Raw genomic sequence first — 15,635 nt, 5'->3', positions numbered from 1 at the left:
TAGGTGGAAAACAGTCATTTCATTCCGTTACACCACCGTACGTCTTAAAGGCACACTTGGCAGTTTTGGCTTGCTTTAACAACCCCCTAGTGTCCATTTAGTAGAAAAACACTTTAATCTAACAGCTAAAATGTCTCCTCAGCCTTCATTAGTTTCTACAAGAGCAATTCATCACTAAATGAAACAAATCAATTGTGTTCACCATCTAAAGCATGCAGGAAATGTGCTGGAAACAGACTCCAGCAATGACATGTCAGCTCCATTTTTTCTATATCCAATAGGTGGCTGCCCGCCACTCTGAACTTGCAAGTGCATTCTGGCCACAGAGGTGAGGGTCTGAGTGACATTTCATTACCGTGATGAAAATAAATTCTTGGTGGGGCTATGTGTGAAATATTTCCCTTTTAGGCCATTCTAAGTATTAAAATGAGTAGATGAAAAATTACAAGAATTAAAAAAACAAAAAATGAATTCCTCTTCTCTAACTGAGCAGTTTATGGAAAATCTATTATCACATTTACAGATAAATTAGAAGAAAATAATACTCAAATAAATACACGTAAATAAGCATTTTGGAGCAACTGCATTCCATAGTTTCCATTTTTCTCTTAATTCACATTTTCTTTTGATGCCAGATTGTTTTCCAGTGTGAGTTTTTAGTCTCCAGCAGCCTGTGTGTCAGCATGCTCACCTCAAAGCACAATATTCAGCCCTACCAGTAGGTGGCACTAACAAGACATAGAAATTAATGTAGGTGCCAGCTAGCACCCTAGGGACAATACATTCAGTGACACTGATTTGCAGTTCTGCCTCACAGCCAGATATGATTGGCTGTTTAGCTCTAGTTAAGGGGTGCTTTTACTAGCGCCCCAGTAGTGATATTAGTGAGTCTGTTGGAGAAAATTCACTGTTTAAAGAGAAACAGCTGGTCAAAATCATAAATTTTCAGATTGCATGTAGGTGCCAGCCATCCAGCCATCCATCCATCTCTCAGTTAATGCAAAGTGTTCATTTAAAATCCCTGCAATAAAAAGATCCAATCTTCTGATTTAAATAACCCAGTGTCCATAAGATGGAATTCATACTCTATATGAAATTTAATGTCTTATGGTCCTTAATTAAATGTAATTAACATCTTCATTCCACATCCATCCATCCATCCACCCATCCACTTTTGGCTACTTATCCGGGGTCGGTTAGCAGTAGCCTAAGCAGGGAGGCCCATATTTCCCTCTCCCCAACCACTTGGGTCAGCTTCTCTGGGGGAATCCTAAGGCGTTCTCTGGACAGCCGTGAGACATAATCCCTCCAGTGTGTCCTGGGTCTTCTTTTAGGTCTCCTCCTGGTTGAAAGTGTCCAGAAAACCTTACCAGGGAGGCGTCAAGGGGGCACCTTCTCTGGCTCCTCTTGATGTGGAGGAGCAGCAGGTCTTCTCCGAGCCCTTCATGGGTGACCAAGCTTCTCACCCTATCTCTAAGGGAGAGCCCAGACACCCTGCGGAGAAAACTCATTTTGGTGCACACAATTAAAAAAACTGACACATTTGTAGTAAAAACATGTTATTATATTGTAGTTTCCTTAATTTTAGATTAATTTTTCTTCACATCAGGGAGGGCAACGCCCCAGCACCCCCTATGGTTGAGCCATCACCGATTCAAAAGGAACTTATTTCTAATTAATAATCTCAAGCTGATAAACACCACTGAATATTCAAGAGATCTTTAAACAGTCAAAAGTCAGTTCCTTTAAACAGGAAACAAAGTGCATTTCATTCTCTAATGAAGGACGAAGATTACAACACATGGAGCGAAAGAAGAACATCCGCTGCTTAATAGAATCATTACAGCTGAGTTGGTTTGAGATTAATTTCACGTAAGGAAAAGATCAAAAGCTACCCAGTTAGAGGGATGTTGATGGAAATAAGAGCACTGAGGCCGGTGGGATAATCCCATTAGGAGTCGCATTCATTCAGACTGAAGATTGTTTTTTTTACTGTAGCTTTGGATTCAGGGTGAACAAACTAGATTCGCTGTTTAATTAATGTTTTGACCAACCACTATGAAAGCTATTTCAGAGGCTGCCTCTGGAACAAATTGGATTAAAAAAACGGAAGCGAAAGACGTGCGTCACTGCCTGATACCGAGTGCCAAAACTTGTATTTAATACAAGGGAATGCATAGTGTAAATAATGCACATTAATTCATGTGGGATCCATTGGTGACGTCTGCTGTGATTACTCTGTTAGGATTTGGGCTAAATTTAGTGAGCATTCTTTGAATCTCAGTGGGAGACGAGTACAGTCAGTAACCCAGAGAGGTGGAGTTGAGTGAATTATAGGAGAGGGGTCTGCTAAACAAAATCCAAACCATGTCTACTTGCCTCTGATTGAACCTACTATTCTAAAACATTACTGTTATAAAATAGGACATTTGTTCATTTGTAGGTGTTAAGATAAAATACATTTTGGAGTACTGGAGTGCATTTCTGCAACCAGAACCTGATAATATTCTTACTTTCAAATCAAATCAACTTTATTTATAGAGCGCTTTCACATGGCCAAAATGGACAAACAAAGCGCTGTACACCAATAAAATGCAACACAATAGGACAGAGATATGACCATTAAAATACATTAATAAATCCATTAAAATACACTAAGAAATCCCTGTAAAATACCGTAATAAACACCACCATTGTGACAGAAAACCCATATTTCCTCACGTTACACTATGAAAATACAATAAGAAATCCATTTTAAAATACAGTACAAAAACCTGAGTGCCAGTTCAAAGTCCATATCCGGCCTACTTCCCCCAACTTCAAATATTACTTTTAGGTTGTCACTGGGCTGCATGGTGGCAGTTGCCTTTTAAAGTGAAGTAGTCAGGGATGTTGGGTTAACTGGTATCTCTAAATTATCCCTATGGTCTCAGTGTGTGACTGGTTGTTTGTCTCTGTGTGTCCCTGTGATGGACTGGTGAAACTGTCCAAGATGTCAGCCACCTGCCTCCCAATGACTGCAGGAGATAAACATTTATGAGTGGTTATTTTTGCTTGTTGATGATTACAGGGTGAATGAAAGGCCACCCAGTGCCCATCGCCCCCTGTGGACAGAATATCTCACTTGCAACTTCGCAGTTGCGGTCCGGTCTGTTGGAACTTGAAAAAATTGAGCTGACCTACCTGGCGCTGCTGTCTGGTTCCAACACGTTTCCTGCATGTTTTATATCATGAACACAGCTGATTTGTTCAATTTAGTGATGAATCACTCTTTTAGACACTTAGGAATGGGAGACGTTTCGGCTGTTAGATTGAGGCGTTAAAAAGACGAAAGCACCGGGAAGAGATAGGTTTTGGTTTTGCTATGGACTGTAGGCAGGCCCGGATTAATGCACAGGCTTGATATGGCTTAAGCCTAGGGGCCCACATGTGTTCTGGGGCCCCCATTGGCCAGCTAAAAATATATGATTTTATTTAAATTTACATGCAAGAATATTCTTCAACTGTATTGGCCGACAAAATCATAAGCGACACTGAGTGGGTAAACATTGTGGCGGTCTTGAGTTAGGCTGCTGCACTTAACGAGGGAAAATGAAAAAAAAATGTCTGAAAGAAAATGTGAGAGCGGCGCTCAGAAAAGAAAAACGGAGAGAATCAAAGAACAAAAGCACAAAAATCTTCTGCAGAAAATCCCAAAATTGTCAGGATATTTTAAACCTGCTGCTGGACCCAACAGCGGGTTATAGAAAAGCAAGACGTTCACGATGAAGGCAACGGAGCTATGCTAGCTGGAGCGGCAGCGGTTCATGATGCTAGCTCAAAGGAGGGAACGAGCAGTCACAGAGAAGCTGATATTGTCCACTTGGAAGCAGAGGCAGACGTGCTTCAAGTAGTTTCTGATGGGAGCCGGCAGAAGGTCCTGGCCAGGTGACGCTGATGGTGGATGCTAACTTAACCCCGGCTCCTGGCTGCTGGGGTGAAATGGATGAAAATGCCAGAAAATATTGGTAAATCATGGTTTATTCACATACCCTGTGAGTAATTAGATTAACATTTTTAGTTGTTTGACAGCCCTAATTAAAATAAATATCTGCAGATAAGAATATAGGATAAGAATATTTTGCTTCGATCAAGCATTTCTGGTTCCGAACATTGACATATAAATATTGGACAATGGGTTTCCATAGCTCCAATAATAAGTTTTTGTACTAAAATGGGAGGTGGCCACCATCGCCATTTTGACCGTGTCAAGCCCAGACAATTCCACAAAAGGGAAGAGAGGAGGAGCTGAGGGTGGAGCTGTAAGGCTGGGATCAACTGACGACACCCGGTCGAACAAGCTACAAGCTAACCTGAAGCTAACCCAAAGCTAACGCAGAGGTGGGAGCTAAGCTAACGGAGGTAGCAACCTAGCTACAACCGGAGATAACTGTGCACAACACCAGAGCGTCTGAGTCAGAGATACGCCGGGCTGACCGCTGGGTAAAACCGGGTGGAACACAGAGGTCTCCGAGAGCTCCACAAGCCGATAGTGGGAACCCAGCTCCACCAACATGTTATATTTCAAACCATTTTCTAAAGTGCAGCATTATGTTAAATGCACTGGGTTTTACCCTATTACATTTAAATTTCATGGTTAAACAGTACATGTTAAAATCTAAGCTCAGCTCGGCAGTGACCTAAAATACATGAATATTATTTTACTTACAGAAAAAATGAAGTGGAGACTCCTTGGACGCTCCATTAGTGCAATTAATGCCACAGGAAGTCATTTTGTCCAACAATTGCACAAATAATATCCAAAAAAGAATACACACACACACACACACACACACACACACACACACACACACACAGAGAAACTCAAAATCCCGGAACAGTTTCCAGGGCCAGACCGAGGCTCTACTGAGGCCTTTCCACGAAGCTAGCTCTGTGGTCACGTGGGTCTGATGTTCATTAATTATACAGAATTTTAGGCTTTTAATACACTTAAACAGAAGAGTGAGAAAAAAATCACCCCCCTCAGAGTTGTCATGAGTGTAAACTAGATCATTTAAACCAAAAACATATTTTGGAACCAGGCTGTAAACATGTTTATTTCTGCTGTGAAATTGGTATTTTTAACATGGGAGTCAATGAGGATTTGCTCGTTTCTGACACCAGCCCCTAGTGGATGAGGGTGGAACTGCAATTTTTGGTACTTCCGGGTTGGCCTCAATTTTTGAGCCGCATTGTGGGGGCTTGGTTCCGGACAAGTGTAGCCTATGGGCCCCTGTACACCTTAATCCTCCCCTGACTGTAGGGGGTGCTAAAAGCAAGCAAAACTGCCTAGTATCTCTTTAACACTTTGAAGTGATGGTGTGTACTTTCCTTGTCAATAAGGAGTGGTACATACCTGAATCTTTGAAAGAAAGCGGCATTTTGTTGTTTAAGTAAACCCTTGACCCTCTGGAGGCAGGCGTTGCAGATTTGCAACGTTAAAACCTACCTGGTTACTCCACACACGTATTTCATGAGCATTTTTTAACTCGGAAGTACCGCTGAAGGACTTAGTTGTTCGTCCTTTTATCAAAACTTATTTTGAGCCTGAGAGGATTAACAACGGACGGCCATTAGAATTAAAAAAATCACTGGCAGTGCAATTTTCGAGCGAGTACAGCAACATGACAATCACATCAGACTCCCTTTCATCACTGGCAACGGGCGAAGAGGTAAATGTGTAAAGCAACATTTTAAAGATAGGTTCTGCTTCTGGAACACGGCAATTTCCGCAGTTAACATGGGGCAAGACAGGAAATCACACACCAGTGCAAAATTCCTGGTCATTTTCAAAATAAAAGTACTGCACTGATGCAATTTCATATAAATGAAGCTTACATGTGACTCAATGGCTGGTGTCTATCTCCTTCAGTCTCCAGGCATGCAGGTGGAGGACACCCCGGACAGGTTGCCAGTCCATTGCAGGGCAACACACAGACACACAGAACAAACAATCAAGCACACACACACTCACACAATTCAGAGAGACCAATTAACCTGACACGCATGTGTTTGGACTGTGGGAGGAAGCCGGAGTACCCGGAGAGAACCCACGCACGCACAGGGAGAACGTGAACCCAGGACCTCCTTGCTGCAAGGCAACAGAGCTAACCACATGTGCCCATGTGTCAAATACGATATGTTCAAAGAATTATTTGGGGTTTTACTTAAATAATAATTTAACAATCTGCTATAAAATTGGCCACTGAAACCTAAAGTGGAACTAAAAAAAACTTTAACTGACTCAAAGAACAAGAGCAATGAAAAATATGCGTTTTCATGCAAGTTATATTTATTTATTTTTTATTATTAAGCCAATATAAACAGATGTGACAGAAATGTGAAATGAAACCAAAAAAATGAGAAATTTGTATTTCTACCATAAATATGTTACACATTTCAAGTAATTTGACTGAAAATAAATCAACTAAATCCACTATTATCATAGGTTTAAAATAAATATTTATCTCTAAATGCGTTCGCTGTTATTACAGTTAACAGTTAGGGTTAGTCATTATATAACCAATACAAATGTTTTTAAAATACAATCCAAACTTACTGAGAGCGTTTTTAAAAATGTGTTAATGTTGTCTTTGTTTTTTACAGAGAAACTAATGACAGTGAGATTGTCTCTGTGAAGGCTCACAAGGGTGTGTGTGTGTGTGTGTGTGTTTATTCCACAGCACAGAAGTGATCCAGACCGTTTTCTCTGGTTTTGGGAAGCTCATTTTGATCCAGTAGTCGGTATTGGAAGGTAACACGGTTAACATAATTCCCGCTTGACACCAGCCTCACCACCGAGTTATCGCATCCGATCTTCATCTGGGCTGAAGAGGAAAAGATGAACAGGAGAAAAGGTAATTACTCCGAAACATTTTGTTACGTAAGGATTGGATACGGTGCAACTTTTTCATATTTTTAAACCATTTTCTTGAGCCAGTATGTGCTAAAATGGCCCTTTACAGGGTTAAAGGTTGGTTTATGCTTGACGCGTCCGCGAGGTCCGCACGGCTCAAGATTTCCGCAACGCGCACCTCGGAAAATTTCTAACCACGCGGACGGACGGACGCGGAAAAACATGGCGGACCGGCAAGAACTAGTATGGCAGAGGTTCGTAAATACAGACATTTGTATGATTCAGCTCTCAGAGATCACCGTGATCAACATGTTGTTAATAATTCTTGGAGAGAAATAGCTCACACTGTCGGAAAAGACGAGGACGCTGTTAAAAATGCTGGAATGCCATGTTGTAAACAGTAATTTCTACTTCTACTATGGTGTAGCGTTGGATGCATGCCATAGAGCTCCATGCTGCCCCCTACAGTTTGGGAGAATATTGGCTCACCGCAGAGACGAGCCGCACAAACCATAAACGCTGCGAGTTGTGAAGCGCGTTCCATCCGCGAGCCGCATCACCAAGCGGAAAGTGAATGCGTCAAGCATAAACCAAGCTTAATGAAATGTCACTCGGACCCCACTGGCCCCGGTGGTCAGAATACCACAATTGCAACTTCAGAGTTGCCTCTGCAGTCCCTGCTGGTGGAGGGAGCTGTGGAGTGGAGTGGAGCTGACATGGCGGAGCTGGAGTCTGTTTTAGATCGTAAACACAGCTGATTTGTTTGTTGAATCACTCCTGTAGACACTAATAAAGGCTAACGGGACATTTCAGCTGTTAGATTAAGGTGTTAAAAATACAAACACACAGCCAGGAGATGTTTCACTTTTGATTTGACCACAGATCATTAATAATGGCCACTAGGGGGTGCTAAAAGCAAGCAAAACTGCTTAGTATCCATTTTAATTAGTATTATGTAGTTGAACGAATGTTAACACTAAAGAGTTTTTAACACCTTAAGCTGTTGCTTTCAAACTGGTTTCAGTGGATTTAGAAGCTCGATCAACTTCACACTGAACAGCACTCCGCGGCCCTCGCTGACCAGAAACTACACTCAAATGTTTTGTGGTTTAATTAGCAACACTAGGGGGAGCTCTCTGCCTACTTTGTGACAACAGCTGTTTACTCTGCCAATAGCTAATAGCAGAAAGGCTAGCAGTTAGCTTTTTCAGTTTGCCGACCATCAAAAAAAAATACAAGAAAATGTTTTGCTGTTTTTGGCATGACGCCGGATCATCACACGAAGACCTGAAACCAGAGTGAACATCTGCACGGCCTACGCTCATTTGAGGGCTCTGTTCCTACTGAACTTGTGGGTTACAATATTTTTGTCCAACCTTGTAGATCTCTATTTAGTACAGTTGACTCATGTTGGCGTTAGCTCATTGTTAGCATCAGCTACTGCAGACTGCGGCAGGGTTGTTTATGACAGTTGTGATTCCGCTTTCAACTAATAAGAGGAACAAATGGGAAACTAATCAAGATTTGCTTTAATTTGCAAAAAAATAAATAAATAACGCACGACCAAAATATGGGAAGAGTGCTGAGATAAAAGTGCCAGAATAGCTGGAGACTTACCGAGCCCACTGGCGGGGAAACAGAGATCAGCGACAGGAAACATCTTGGAGGTGTCCACTCCGTTCCCTCCCAGCAACTCCACATAATCCCCAGATCCAGAACAACCTGACCACAGCTGTCTCTGCAAAGATACATCAGCACATTTGGTGTTTTGCATATACTTTTCAGAATTTGCATTAGTGTATTTTATGCTTTTTAGCCTTATTCTTCCTGAGCTGACGAGCCGGTTCATGTCCATGCCCTCCTCTCCGGTCTCCCTCTAAAATCACTCAACAAGCTACAGTTAGTTTAAAATTCAGCTGCCCGGATCATCACTAAGACCTCCCCTTTTGATCACATCACCCCTGTCCTGGAGCAACTTCACTGGCTCCCTGTCAAATACAGAATTGACTATAAGATAAATCTTCATGCCTTTAAAGCCATCCATAATCTCGCTCCCCCTTATCTTTCTAATCTCCTCCACATTGTCACTCCATCTCGCTCTCTCCCATCATCATCTTCACCTTCCCTGAGTCTGCTCCTCGCACTCGTCTCTGTACTATGGGAGCCAGAGCTTTCAGGCACTCAGCTCCAAAACTCTGGAACGCTCTACCGCCTGACCTCCACAATATAAACTCCTTCTCAACCTTCAAGTCTCAACTCAAAACTCACACGTTCCTCCTGGCTTACTCATTGTCCTCCTTCCATCTACTCGTGTTATTCTATCATCCATTGTACTGCTCCGACTCTACCCTTGGGAATTACTCTTAGCACTTATTTCTTGTTGTTTGTATTGCTTGCTGTTCCTTATATTTTGTCTTGTACAGTGACCTTGAGAGCTTTGAAAGGCACTTGAAATAAAAATTATTATTATTATTATGATTATTATTATTATTATTATTATTATTATTATTATTATTATTATTATTATACGTTTGATTGCATTTTGTGACACGTGATCCAAAACTAGTAATGTTTAATATAGGTCTGGAGTTTCCTCCGTAGGGTGGCCGGGCTCAGCCTTAGAGATAGGGTGAGGAGCTCGGACATTCGGGAGGGACTCGGAGTAGAACCACTGCTCCTCCGGATCGAAGGAGCCAGTTGAGGTGGTTTGGGCATCTGGTCAGGATGCCTCCTGGACGCCTCCCTGGGGAGGTGTTTCGAGCATGTCCTGCCGGCAGGAGGCCCCCGGGTCGACCCAGGACACGTTGGAGAGGTTACATCTCCAATCTGGTCCGGGAACGCCTTGGGGTCCTGCCGGAGGAGCTGGTGGAGGTGGCCGGGGAGAGGACGGTCTGGAGCTCCCTAGTTGGGATGCTGCCCCCGCGACCCGGACCCGGATAAGCGGAGGAAGACGACGACGATTTCTTAACCCTCTGGAGGCAGGAGTTGCAGATTTGCAACAGTTAAAACCTACCTACCTGGTTACTCCACGTACGTTTTTCATGAGCATTTTTTTCTCAAAAGTACCCCTGAAGGACTTAGTTGTTCATCCTTTTATCAGAACTTATTTTGAGCCTGAGAGGGTCTTTGCAGCTCTGACGAAGGCGACTGTAAGAAGTTGAAACTGTCAGCAAAATAAGGTAAAAAAGGAAACTTTGCTGTGTTTAAGATAAGAACAGAAAACAATAGGTCTGGATTTTTGCCATTCATCAATAATTATGTCACTTAGGACAATAGCACCACTCTAGAGAGCTGGCTGATTTTATGGCAGCACAAACAATGCAGTTTTCCTCAGAATGTAAGTAGAAAAGACTTGGCATGCAGTCGTCATATTCTCTCCCCATGGTTCATCATGGAGCCGGCCGTTTGCCAGAAAGAGTCACACAAGCTGCCAGAATCCTCATCAATCGTCTTGTTTTGTTCAGTCTCCTAAAAATGAATAACATCACTTTTCGCCCCCTCCTCAGACTCAGACACATTTAGATCCCTGTTGAAGTGTTTCAGCTGTAAAAACGTGTGTTGAAACATAAAATCACGTTTTGCTTTTGACAAATATTTTTACTCGGTGCACATTTTGCTGCATGGAAACATGATGTCACCGTTTTTAGGGGTTTATATTTAATGTTTTTCGGTGGAAATTGCAGATTTGTTAACGTTTAAAACTTGTCAATAAAAATATTAGAAGTTTTGGTGTAAATTACAATAAATAAATAAATAAATAATTGGCTCAGTTTCCAAGAGGTTCCTTCAGGTCTTCTTTGCGCCTGTTGAATTGAGACCGACGTCAACTGAAGAACAGCAGCGGGGGGGGGGGGGGGGGGGGGGTGTAACAGCTGATCTAACAAAGCACAAAAGAATGGGTTGTGTGTACATCTGCTTCTTACCGGCGGACTGATCTCATTGCTTCTAGCCTCGCCTAAGCTGAGGTCTGTCAGCTGGATCTCCACCGGGTAGATGATGGAGAAGCTGCAGTTCCTGTGCTGGTGTGGTATCACCATGGTGAAGCTGCCCTCTGGACTCTGAGACATGATGTTACAGGCTTCACACACACACACACACACACACACACACACACACACACACACACACACAAACACACACACGCACACACACACACACACACGCACGCGCACACACACACACACAAACACACACGCACACACACACACACACACACGCACACACGCGTGCGCACACACACACACAAGCACACACGCACGCACACACAAACACACAAACACACAAACACACACGCACGCACACAAACACACACGCACGCACACACACACAAACACAAACACACACACACAAACATACATGCACGCACACACACACAAACACACATGCATGCACGCACACACACAAATACACACACACACGCACGCACACACAAACACACATGCATGCACGCACACACACAAATACATACGCACGCACGCACACACAAACACACAAACAGACATGCACGCACGCACACACGCACACAAACACACACGCACACACACACACACACACAAACACACACACACACACACACACAAACACACATGCACGCACACACACACACAAACACACACGCATGCACGCACACACACACACACACACACAAACACACATGCATGCACGCACACACACAAATACACACACACACACACAAACACACACACACAAACACACACACAAAAACACACACACACACACAAACACACATGCATGCACGCACACACACAAATACACACACACACACACAAACAAACACATACATGCATGCACGCACACACACAAACACACACACACACATGCGCACGCGTGTGCATGCACGCACATACACACACAAACACACACGCACGCACGCACACACACACACACAAACAAACACACACATGCACGCACACACACACGCACACAGAAAGAGAGGCTTCAGATTTCTGTTTCACATGATTCGTTATGGATACCTCAGGTTGACCACTTGGACGAACAATTAGGACACAAACCCGCTGTGCTAGTCCAGATCTGCAGGCTGCGTTTTTATAAACAACAGGAACATCTAACATTTACAATAGTTGTACAGTTGATCATTTCTGCAAGTCTGCGAGACCACAGAGTAGAAAGATCATTTTCTCCATAAATTATTGCTCCTCAGGACAGATTTTAGTTTTTGCCAAAATTCCAAATTGCTTCCATTTATGTGCATTGATTTTGTTTGTTAACACAAACGTTCTGCCACGTTTACACAAAGCTATATGAAAGCCAGATTCAGTCAAGGGTCAATAAGGGAATAAAGCCTCCATCACTGCCTGTTTTTGTCATTTGTCGAAAAGAAAATCTATTTAAATCCATTTTTTCCACTGGAAGAGGGGCTTTTGTGTGTTTTCCTGCTGATTGTTATGTTGCTTGGCACAGGGTTAACACGGTGTTTGTCAAGCAGCTGGAAAACAGGTGCATCCTTCTCATTCAATCTCTTCATGTTGCTCTCAGCCTTGATTAACGCTCGACTGAGCACCAATATCCGGAACACACACTCACACACGCACACACACACACGGAGCCGAATCCCTTCCGTCAGAACTCCCAAAAACAATCAGTTTTTATCAGATTTGTTTTTTGTATTTTACTTTACTTTGTGGCAGCTTCTTGATTTTAGTTGCAGGACTCACGCAGAGGGTTGTGCAGTTTTTTGACGGCCAAGTTGAAGCCACTTTCAGGGCTGTGAATGCGAAAGAAGACCATGGCGACGTTCTGGGAGGATTGGGAGGCGACTAGTGGTCCTGTGGAGGAGCAGTAGTCCGTGTAGCGCTCATGCGGTGGGAGAGGATGATCAAAACTGCTGGGAAACTTCTCTCCTTTGAGAACCCAGCCATCGAAGATCTGCAGGAGAAGCGTGACAAAACGCTGTTTGATGCAAAACTGTTGTTTTTATTACAGGACAGAAGAATAGCACTAAAGAATATTAGTTTTCTCTCATTCTCATGGAAGCAAGCCTTGTTTTTGTCCCAAACAGGCCAAACTGACTTATATCACCAAACATTTAGGTGGCTTCATAAAAAAGTTATTGACTCAGCATTTACTCATTAAACAGTCGAGTAACAGCGAGTAATTTCACTCAACTTTAACATCTTCAGCAGACATTCTGAAATGGCTAAGCAGAGCCGTGTCCAGGACTTTTAAAATGGGGTGGCCCATGTGGGGCACTTGTTTATGCATGGGTGGCACCAATGGTTATGCTTATTTATTTATTTACACAAATCGTTTATTTATTTACTTTCTAGTGAATTTTGGAGTTTCACATTGCACAATCACCATTTTTTCTATTCATCTTCTAGTTTTGTGGTGGTTAGCAAGTCACTTCTTGTTGCATTACTGCCACCAACTGGAGATGAGTGGGACTCTGAATACTATTTATGTGAATATGAAAAAATAATAAATAATATTTATACTACAGAAATGTTCTGTAGGCCTGGGCTAGAAGACGATGTTAAAGGTGCGTGCTACCACACACTATTTTTGGAGTTTACAACCCAAGCCTTTTGTCGACAATGTAAAGTCAATTTAAACTGGAACTTAGTACAGAGAGGAAAAATTATCTCTGCCTGACCCAAACAAAGTTCTGTTATCAAATCTGACGCCATAAGCAGCCTTGGAGTTGCGTGCAAACAACCCCCACGATGGAAGGAATGCTGACAAATGCTGTGAAACTCTATCCCCCCCCCCCCCCCCGCCTTCAGATTGTGGTCTCTAGCGACGCTGAAGGCACTCTCTGCTCTCTGTGCTTCCCATGACCTCCCTCCCACCTGCGGATCCAGCTGGTTGAGCGCCACACAGGCAGCCCCCGCTGAGGAAACCAGGGTCCCAGCCCCTCCCTCCTACCTACCGGGTCTCATGTTGTGAACTGTGACGTTCGTGCTTATATGTCGGGTGTTTTTTTGCATTAGAGTGCTACACCCTGCCAGTGTAACCTTGTTAATGCCTTTTTTTCTCCCTCCCCTGAAACTCTCCTCATGTATTCCCTCATTCATCTACTAAGGAGCGCCGTCACGGCTGCTCCCATGGTCTGCCTGTGTGTGTGTAACCTTGGTCAGGTTGTACTATGGAGTCAAGCTCCTACGCTCTGGAGCGCTGGCAATAAAATTCATTCTGATTCTGATTCTGAACTTAGTAGGGTGGCACCTGGGGGTGGCCAATCAGATTCTAAGGGTGGCATGTGCCACCCCAGGCCACTCCCTGGACACGCCCCTGTGGCTAAGGGGCCTGTACATGTTTAATGCAAGGGACTGTTCTTTGCCTAAACACAAAATAAAGAAATGATTTGATTTTATTGGGTTTATCGTAAATACTAATAAAATTTTGAGTCCAGAAAGTAAAACATGAGTCCTGCGAGGTAAAAAAGTGCAGGTGACAGACGCCGGCTTGCAAACATAAATCACAAACGTCTCCGTCGTTTCTCTCTGCCAAGCCTTTTCCGGATTTGTCCCACTCAGAACTGCTGGCTTGGCTTCCGAACTAAAGATTTTTCCTCCTACTTTCTCTCTGAGCAGCGGGAAAATCTAGTGGGATGTTTCGCCCCTAAACTTTGCCTCAATCCAGCCTGGAATTAAATCAAAGGCAATGAAAAGTGGGCTTTAGGCTTTAAACGGTGTTGCTTGGCGTGTGTTTGAGTTATTCTGGGTGAGTGGGACGACCTTTACGAAGTCTCCGGCGGTGCAGTCGATGCTGACGTCAGACAGCTCCACGCTGATGACTTCACCGGGCTCGGCGATGATGAAAGCAGCGCAAGCCAGCTGTGGCCGGGACGCCACGAAGGTGAAATAACCTTCATTGGCCAGCATGTCCAAGCATCCTAGACATCACACACAGCCGTGTTTTCAACAGTTCTAAGGGTTTCCTGGAGACTTCCTAAAACTTTACGGACATCTGCATCAATTTGGACTGATCTAACCACTTTGCTGTGTTCAGACAGAAGAATCAAATGTGTCGGTGTAACGCACTGACTCTTTATAATCAGAAAATCATACCACAGAAGTCAGCTCAAACTCATACGTTTGATGGAGCCAGAGCAGCAAATTGTCCTGATTTCAGAATCCTTCCACATGTGATTTATCACAGTTAACACCCAGAGTCACACACAGTCAGTTACAAAATGAAACAAATATCAGAAATAAATCTTACGAAGAGGTCGGCGAAAGATAAAATCCTCTGATTCTCGTTTCTGAGCCAAAAGCAGAGAATATAATCCATCCGAAGCGTCGTTATCCTGAATAAATCAAGTCAAAAGTTTACAGACGAGGTTCACCTGCACCAAGTCATGAACAGTTCAATTTTTCTATGATGCACCGGTAAAACCTTGATCTTACCTCGATGTAGCGAGTGAGTCCTGTCCTTGTGGACAGGGAGACGAGGCAGAGGAGGAGCTGAGTGCGTAGAGCTGCTGACATGCTGAGGTGCGTCTCTGCACAAGCAGGGAGGACAATAACGCCGCTCTAGAGAGCCGGCAGCTTTTATAGCAGCACCAACAGGCAGGCCAGCATCCGCCACTGAACACAATTATTTTTAATAATCTGGATGTTCTAATTCACACGAGGGCGTTTAAAAGCGCTCGGCTGCGTGAAAATAAATAAATGATGCTATTAAAAGAATCACAGGATTGTTGAAAAGAACATTTTAATTTGACTTGTCCACAACAAATGTTTGTTTTGCTGCTGTT

At 43.4% G+C, this 15,635-nt stretch overlaps 1 protein-coding gene across 1 annotated transcript; it reads right to left on the bottom strand.

Annotated features, from left to right (window-relative positions):
- Positions 1–6,309: 6,309 nt before the first annotated feature.
- On the bottom strand, positions 6,310–15,435 carry LOC107394166 (corticotropin-releasing factor-binding protein). Its single transcript, XM_054731611.2, has 7 exons — positions 15,286–15,435; positions 15,101–15,185; positions 14,614–14,771; positions 12,592–12,802; positions 10,819–10,973; positions 8,513–8,633; positions 6,310–6,866 (listed from the first exon to the last, which is right to left on the bottom strand). Exons 1-7 carry the CDS (start codon positions 15,364–15,366, stop codon positions 6,712–6,714), a joined length of 966 nt encoding a protein of 321 aa, XP_054587586.2. The 5' UTR covers positions 15,367–15,435; the 3' UTR covers positions 6,310–6,711.
- Between the last annotated feature and the right edge of the window lie 200 nt (positions 15,436–15,635).

Source organism: Nothobranchius furzeri, chromosome 17 (assembly GCF_043380555.1).
Source record: "Nothobranchius furzeri strain GRZ-AD chromosome 17, NfurGRZ-RIMD1, whole genome shotgun sequence".
Taxonomy (NCBI): domain Eukaryota; kingdom Metazoa; phylum Chordata; class Actinopteri; order Cyprinodontiformes; family Nothobranchiidae; genus Nothobranchius; species Nothobranchius furzeri.
The sequence above is the reverse complement of the archived record's forward strand: the minus strand, read 5'-3'. Positions and strand labels throughout refer to the sequence as shown.

What these genes read in the sequence shown, in the direction of transcription:
- LOC107394166 (XM_054731611.2), bottom strand. Translation starts at nt 15,366, where the DNA reads ATGTCAGCAGCTCTACGCACTCAGCTCCTCCTCTGCCTCGTCTCCCTG. An exon ending in GACTCACTCGCTACATCGAG is followed by an intron (nt 15,186 to 15,285) that starts GTAAGATCAAGG and finishes TGATTTATTCAG; the next exon opens with GATAACGACGCTTCGGATGG. An exon ending in TTTCCCCGCCAGTGGGCTCG is followed by an intron (nt 6,867 to 8,512) that starts GTAAGTCTCCAG and finishes TTTCCTCTTCAG; the next exon opens with CCCAGATGAAGATCGGATGC.